This window comes from Pygoscelis adeliae, unplaced genomic scaffold (genome assembly GCF_000699105.1).
Source record: "Pygoscelis adeliae isolate BGI_AS28 unplaced genomic scaffold, ASM69910v1 Scaffold357, whole genome shotgun sequence".
Classification (NCBI taxonomy): Eukaryota; Metazoa; Chordata; class Aves; order Sphenisciformes; family Spheniscidae; genus Pygoscelis; species Pygoscelis adeliae.
This window is the reverse complement of record NW_008825159.1, coordinates 24,630-32,535: the sequence shown is the minus strand read 5'-3', so window position 1 is coordinate 32,535 and position 7,906 is coordinate 24,630. Positions and strand designations below refer to the sequence as shown.

At 51.1% G+C, this 7,906-nt stretch overlaps 1 protein-coding gene across 1 annotated transcript in view; it reads right to left on the bottom strand.

Moving 5' to 3' along the window:
* The window catches only part of CCDC15 (coiled-coil domain containing 15), a 12,857-nt gene that overhangs the window by 1,728 nt on the left and 3,223 nt on the right, over positions 1–7,906 (bottom strand). The window contains exons 5-7 of the mRNA XM_009328669.1: positions 4,279–4,443; positions 2,969–3,088; positions 1,042–1,145 (exon numbers count right to left, since the gene is read on the bottom strand). Of these exons, the coding sequence (XP_009326944.1) occupies positions 1,042–1,145; positions 2,969–3,088; positions 4,279–4,443 (389 nt within the window). The remainder of the gene's footprint in view (positions 1–1,041; positions 1,146–2,968; positions 3,089–4,278; positions 4,444–7,906) is intronic.

The following is a 7,906-nucleotide window of genomic DNA, read 5'->3' as shown; positions in this document are numbered from 1 at the left end:
AGGAACGCGGCTGGAGCAGCGTTTCTTTAAGCTGGCAATTTCTCTCCCAAAAGTGACCAGGAAAATCCTGCCCTCGGGTGCCTGCGCTGCTCCCACAAAGCCTGCCCGCTGCTGAGCCGGCGTTAGAGGCTGAGCCGGTCAGAGCTACACCGTTTTCTTTTAGAGCAAGGCAGAGAGACACAAAAAAAAATCTAGAGCGTCTTTCCTTTTCTGGTGTGAATTTGCAGAGCTCCTCCTTAATGAACCCCTTGAAAGGGAGAAGATGACTAAGCCACCGAAACAAGTACTGATACTTTTACGCAGATACTGAGTTTTCAACTCCAGAACAAATGCTGAGAAATCTTTTTATTACACTATATATGTTTATAGCCGTGAGGGTGAAGGGTCTGATATTAAAAACCCCAGAGATAAGATCAGTTTAACAACAACAACAACGTGACCTCACCCCAAAGTTTCTAAACATGGACTGTAGCACAGGGTCTTGGGATCAGTTCCAAAGAGTCACCGTTTGGTGAGCTGCAACTCTCCCAGCCTGATGTTTCGGGTCCCAACTCCTATCCAAGCTGCGCGGGGACTCAGAAAGTAGATAGAGGAGCACTGAGCACCTCTGAAGGACTCGACACGGCCCAAGGGTCTCTCCTGGGGGCTCGGTCGAATGAATCCCGCCCCGGGGTTAGCAGATTGGGCACCAAAATAAACCCAGGGAGGTAAGTCAGGCTTTACAATCGGCATTCGTACGGCGGAGCTTCTTTCAGCGTACTCCCCCGTTTTTAAAAAGTTGGTGAAGCGGCCTTTTTAAATCCATCGGGGGCAGCCTGTGGCCAAGGAGGCAGAACGCTACCCATCACCTGTTTTTACTTCCTATCAAGCTGGACGGTCTTCTCAAAGCCTCTGCATTTGGGCTGCAGAAGTGCTTTCCGAAACACCGTTGCCTGGTTCACACCAGACAGGCAACGCAAGACCTTTCCAGCATGAAGAAGGGCCCTGCCTGTGACGGAGGAGGTGACACCAAGAGGCCGGCGCTCACCCGCACGTACTCACTCAGCGATTCTCTTCTGCCTCTCCTTCTGCCTCTGCTGCTCCTTCACTTGCTCTCGCTCGATGTTCATGAAGAGGCGCCTGTATCTCAGGTACTCGTTCTGACGCTGCAGGAAAGAAGAGGCACCTTTGGGAAGGACGTCCGGGGGCAGGCTGGGATCGGTATCGAGCGATACCGGCACTCAGTTTGATTTCTGGAGCGCACGTCTATCGGGATAGAAACCCCGCTCCTTCCCCGAGAGATCCTCAAATGTCTCCTAGTGCACATGCCCCAGGACCGAGACGCCGGAGAGACGGTGGTTAGCTAGGAGAGGACCACCAAGACATCTCGGAGCATCCGAGGGCTTTGTACCAGCATCCCTTGACTGAACCTTCCTGGTTCCACCTCCATGGATGGAAGCTCTGTCACCTGAGAAATTCCTAAACTCTCATTTTCCTAGGGTTAAAAGAGCTGGTTCCCACTTCAACCCACTTCACCGGAGCGCTACAAGCTACAGGCCGAGAATTTCGATCCACCTGGGGACTGGTGGTCCTCTGCGGGTCACTGGAAGCCTGTATCTCCCCCCGCCCCCCAAAAATAATGAACGTACAACACCGAGCTGGACCCACTACACGCAGGAGAACCACAGAGGTGGCGAAGTCATTGCTGAGACAAATCCAAGAGCCCCGCGGGGAACAACTCCCGTACGGGTACTGAGCACACAGAGAGGTTTAAATGTCTGGGCTTCAGCTTAACCCCACGGACGCAGCAAGGGTAGGGGAAACCTCCCGGCTAAAGCTCACACCAAAAGCCCTCCCACCCGCATGGGAATCAGTCGGTACACAGCTAGTTTGAGCTCCACGATGCCAGAAAGTTTAAGGCGTGGATTTTTCGACACCAAGAGTTTTGGGCCGAGTTTGTCCGTCTCGCCCAGCGGAGAGAGCCCCACACAGCTGGAGGTAGCGGAGCAGGAGAGATCGCCAGGCTGAAAGGAGAGAAAGCTGGATGAAAAAAAAAAAACCACCACCCCAGTTCTCTCAGGGTGGATCAGAGCCAAGGAGATAAAAAGCAAGGGGCAGGGGGAACCGCTGGGGGAAGGAACAGCCTGACGGGCCCCAGCTGCTGTCACGCCGTCTAGAAACCACAACTGCATTTTGGACCAGCTTGTTGGAAAAAAGTGCACGTAAGGAACAACGGGAGGAAAAAAAAAGAAGGCAATTCGTTCAAAGTCCTATCGAGTTTTACGCTGCAAGCTGCAAGAAAGCCGACAGAAGAGGGAAGTGTTCCTCTTCACATCAGAAGGAAGCAGGAAAATAAAAGTCACTTCCTAAAGGCATCCAAGAGAAACACCATCTCTCCGCATCGCCCAGCTTAGCGTGAGCCAGACCGTCCTGGACGCCGGCTGGTAAGCCCTCGCCATTAAATCAGACACTCAGCATCAGGCCCGCAGCCTGTGCTTGAAAGCTACCACCCCGCTGCCTGCTAGGCGCTGATATGGTAGAAACCTTCGCACTCCCAACCTTGTACCCAAAGAAGATAAAGTGGGTTTTGTTCTTTTGTTTTGCTTTTTTTTTTTAAAGGATTTTTGGCAGCTTCTCTCTCTCTCTCTCCGCACAACTACAGAAAGCGACACCTTTGTTTTGCCAGGCAAAATGAAGGAAGCCCGTTCCTCCTCCAACCCTTCAGTGTTATTCAGACCCCAGATTTTGCGGGAGGAGCACGTAACGGTTGCCCTTGCGGTCACAACGGACCTTAAAAAAAGAACCCGGTAGGTTTGCCCGAGGCCTGAGACACCACCAACGCCGAGAAACTTATAAACCCAGCAGATGCTTCATACATTAAGGCTGCTCTTGAGGCTTCTTATCTGAGCTAGCAGCATCCCCTACGCTCAATACCTTTCAGTCCTGAAACGGAGACGAAACAATGAGGACTTGGCTCCAGCAGACAAACCTGCTTCTTGGTTTCCTCTTGGTCTACGCCAGCCCAGAGTACGAGGGGAGCTTGGTAGTCGGTGTGCAGCCTCTGGGGAGGCTCGGGCGAGCTCGAGTCCTTCACCGATCCGTCACAGAACTGGAAGGTAACGTAAGAGGGCAGCATCAGCATCTTCAGGGTCAAGTTTCTCATCTTCCCTCAGCAAAATACTCCTCTCTGCGTGATCCCTACAGCCCTCAACGGGGCAACCCACCTATGGGCTGTGCTTTTTTTCGGGGTATAGGCTGGCTATAGACAGGAGAGACACGTGCGGCACCTCCACGCGGGAGCCTGAGCACCAAAGCTTTGTCAAAACACTTCTAAAGATATCCTTGGAGGAGGTTTCTGGTTTAGCCTAAATATGGATTCACACCTCGCCTCCCCAGATTTTCATTCTGACCTTTGTGAAGTGCAAGAAAAATAACAATACTACAAATAACAAAAGTGTCAGGGGAATCCAACAGCCGACGTCTCCGAAAACCTCAGCGTAAACCTCCGCCTTCCTCCCTCCGCTCAATATTTGCCAAGCCAGTATTTCTGCTTCTAGCTGGACTAATCACCAGCTAAGGTTGGGCACACACTGCTATAGCCATGAAGTATTTGCTGACTACTCCGGGTAATCAGGGCAGGCCATTTCCACACCTCAGATGCTTAATGAAAGTCTGCCTGAAGACAAAAGAGGAATCGATAAATACATAAATACGTCAGCTCAGTCCTCACAAGCAGACACATTCACGCTGCCTCTAAGGGAGGCATTTCGCCAGCCCCAGGGCACAGGAATCCTCACAGCCAGCTCATTCCTCTGATGCAAAGCTGCTTTTCCCCACCCCCACCCCCCCTTTTCTAGGAGGTTTCCGGCCGATTTGATGCACCACCCGCACCTCTTCCACCCCGCTGCTGCCTCCGAGCAAGGCCAGCCGGACCAGAGGCAGCCGCAGGTCCTGCCGGCCGCAGTTTGGAGTTCGGTTAAGCGTACGATGCAACTGCACACTCAGTTTCAGATTTCCGCCGAGCGCCAGCCAACTGGCATCACGAGGCAGGCACAAATAAAACCCCTTTGGAAGGCACAGCTGTAAGATGAAAGCAGGGAAACAGGAGCCGCCAGTCGCGCTTAGCTCTGACGCTGCTCTCGAGCCTGTTTTGGCGACAGTAGGCTTAAGAGTTAACCAGGCCTGAGGGAGCAACTGCTCTACTACAACAGCAGCCTCACTGTCTCTGCCGAAATAAACCCCAATCCCAACGATTCAAACCTCTTAAGACCAACCGGCCCGGCCCCGTACAAGCCTTACTTGTTCAAATTCGATTTTGATGTAGAAGTCATCGTCTTGCTCAGCTTGACGCGGGGCTGCCCCCTGGCCCTGCAGTTCAGCTGGAAGATCATGGTGTCCCGCTAGAAGCAGCTCCTCGCTCTCACCTCCTGCGGGCACCGCGGCTGTCTTGCAAGACTCTGGTTTCTGGAGGAGACGGGTGTAAATATGAAACTCAAATGTATCTCCTTTGGTGCTGAGGGCAAATTCAACATCCTCGTGCGCAGGTTAGAAGTAGCTTTAACCCGAGGGCGCTTGTTCTGTAGAGTCAGTTGAGATCGGGCAAGCAGCAACACAATGTGTTCCAAGCATCACCGCAGGGCACGAGAGACAGAAAATCTGAATTTAGCAGGGTAACCCGTGACTACGTTCTCACCAACTGCGGAAACAGAGGGACAGACGTGCGTGGGGCGAAGGAAAGGCAAGGAAAAGACCTCTCCAGGCGGCGTTTCGCAACTGCAAGGAGTTGGGGGGTGGTGGGATCTCTGGAGCGACACTCGAGTACGTAGCGTACTCCTTCAGATGGTAAGTGGGCAGGCTCCCCGGTGGCAATTAACAATATTTTGAGATGCAGCAGATTGTTTCCTACAAACTAAAAAATCAAAATGCCAGAAGCAAGCTCAGAGCCAGGATTTCCCCCACCCCCCCTCACTGTCCCTTCAGCATGCTAGGAAGGGAAGAGTAGGACTGCGGATCAACAGGAGGAGAAGCAGGTCACGCCAGGGATCCCTTGAGACGGCTCTGCCGCAATACAGGAAGGACGGAGGACAGCCTGGAGTTCGTCCGAACGTGAAGTTATTTGACAGGCATATAGGAATTACTCTATCAACCCTGTTATGACAGAAACACAACACCGAAGTGCTGCTTCGGGGAGGACAAGGGAATAGAGAGGAACGGTTATTGCTTTGTAAGGATGCTCTGAAGCCCCGAAGGTAGAAGGAAATGAAAACTGTGGAAAAAAAGCCCAACTCTGGGGAATGATCAGCGGGGGGAAAGAATTTGGGTGCTGCCACGCTGGGGGGGACCTCCAGCAGTACCAAACACTAAAGCAAAGCGGCTGAAGACTTGGTGAACAGGATCATCTGAAACACAGGACAGGTCACTTCCACGCAATTACCACCTAGGTATCTGCTTGGGAAAGCAGGGAAGAAGCTCTTTGAATGTTTTTGACCTGAAAAGAAATCTCCGGGAGAGAGGAAGAGCAGCGATTTTGGGAACACGGATTATTGATCGCAGGGAACGCAACTCTTTAGAGGGAAGAAGGGGTGGGGGGGAGAAGAAAAATGCAGAAAACAGGACTGAGGGAGAAGCAGCAGTTCCTTTAACCTGAGCAAACGCAAACCACACGTCTAGAGTGGGAAGACAAGCGGCGCGGTGCGAGACAACCCTGGCTAAGCCCCAAGCTCTTCTTGCGCCCGCGATCCGTGCGAGCACAGAGGAAGTGGAGCACGGGTCAGATTACTGAAGGAATCACGCAGGAGACACCACAAGCACGCGGGGACAAAAAAAAAATAAATATAAAACAAGCGCCAGAAAGGCCAAAGCTCTAAGTAAAACAAGATCAAGGTAAAAAGTCAGGCTTTAGTAAGAGAGACTAAAGGACTCGCTACTCAAGAAGGACAGCTATCAGAGGACAGCAAGAACAACAGGGTTTTATGCTTCTGGGCAGCGGCGTTCAGCCAAAGGCTTGCTCTGAGCTAACAGCAGCAGCAAGAAAAATCTTGGATTATTATTGGGAAGAAAATGTCAGATTATTCCTAGAGGCTGAAGTTTTTAGGCAGGGGGGATCTGCCCTGGCTTACTGCCAGGAGTGGCGGACAAGCTCAGAGCAGTCGTGTGTGCCCCGTCCCGTCCCCCCCCCCGAAATCTGTAGAGGTCCAGGTTATCAGAAAAGGGCACAAGGAGCGTCTATCTTTAAATAAAGGAGGGGAAAAGGAAATACTAAAGAGATGTTAGTCTCAAGAGTTTAACTGCCTGACTTTTGGGGGAAAAAAAAAAAAAACCAAAACCAAGAGGAAATCACCTTGCAAACTGCCTGTAAGCTGCTAGAAAACAAGATAAACAGCAACCAGCATAAATTTGTCAAGAGCAAGTCAGGTCTAGCTGGTTTGAATTTCTCCTACCATAGAAGAAAGAGGCCTCAGGCCAAGCGCAGCAGAAGACATCTCGATTTTAGCTTAGCTTTTGACACGGCCTAATTCAACACTTGTGTAAAGAAATATCTGTCAGATGAAACTATTGTAGCGGAGGTGCAGTACTGATTAAATCCACTACCCAGATTCAGCCTCACGAGTTCACTGCACAAGGACAGAGTAAGAACTCGGTGGGCTCTGCCTGATAATTTCATTATCGGCCTGGATGATGGAAGAAAGAAGCACCTTGATTACATTTACCGACCCCACCAAGCCACTTGAAGTTGCAGAAGTATTTGAGACCAGGCTAAGAGTGCTTGGGTTCAAACCAAAGAAGTCAGCTGGGACAGACAGCACAAGGAAATTCAAAAGCAAAGGTCAAGGCAGTGCACTACGGCAGCAATTACCAGGGTGGTTAAGTCCACAGCAGACTTTTGCATCTGAAGAGAAGGGAATAAACGGCTGTCCTGCCTAGCTGTGAACATGGCAAACCTTTACACAGGGAGAAAGAGTCATATTAATATTAGAGCTTTTTTTTCCTCTACTATCTTGGAGTAATAAAACAGAGTAATGCAATAAATCAATAAATCCCTCCCAGAATAAATTGCCTAGGGAAGCTGTTAAATCCTCCCCGCCAGAGGTTTGAAGAGAGCGTAGATCAACTGTAGCTGCAGCGAGGTTCAGGTGGGAGGATGGCCCAGGATCCCTCCCACCCCTGTTCCTCACTGCTGCGGATGACTCGCCACGGGACTCCCGCGCATCCCGCCTGCTATCTTCTGTAACCCTCCGGCTTGCATGGGCAGCGACCGTATTATTCACGTGGGGCTTTAGTGCCGCTAATAGCCAAGTAATGAATCACTCCATCTTGCTGACCAGCCTGAACGCACTGAGGACTTAAACAGAAGGCATCTGAAACAGATAAGAGGTTTTCGAGTCTATAATGATACTGTTTCTGCAACTCTTGTTCACAAAGCTGACCTCCTTGAACAGAAATCCAACAGTACACAGGGGAGGAAGAGCCAGACCAACCCTTATGCAAAAGGTATTTTCTAGATAACAGCCAGCCAAGATCTGCTTCACCTTTGATGAACCCAAGAAAGAGATGGGAATGAAGAATTGCAAGACGGGCAGGAAACCGGCTCCGGAGGAGGCAGTAAGACAAAATACCAGGTTGGGTTGCTGCTGGTGTTCTCCAGGATGGACAAAGTATGTCGGCTGAGGAAAGCTCTTGGCATAGGAAGCAGGATAATAGCTGTGACACAAAGCTGCTCTTGAGAACCGGCGTGACAAAAGCGGGACGAAATTCAACAGAACAAGAGGTGAGGCACTCGGGACTGACCTCCTAACGTGGCTCCCGCGCGCTGCTTCGAGGAAAGCGGATGCATGCCAACAATTCTCTACCAGAAGCCAGCCCTGGGTGAGGGAAAACCCTCCAGATCTTTGCCACCCACGTGAAACAAGGGACTGATGCAAGGGAA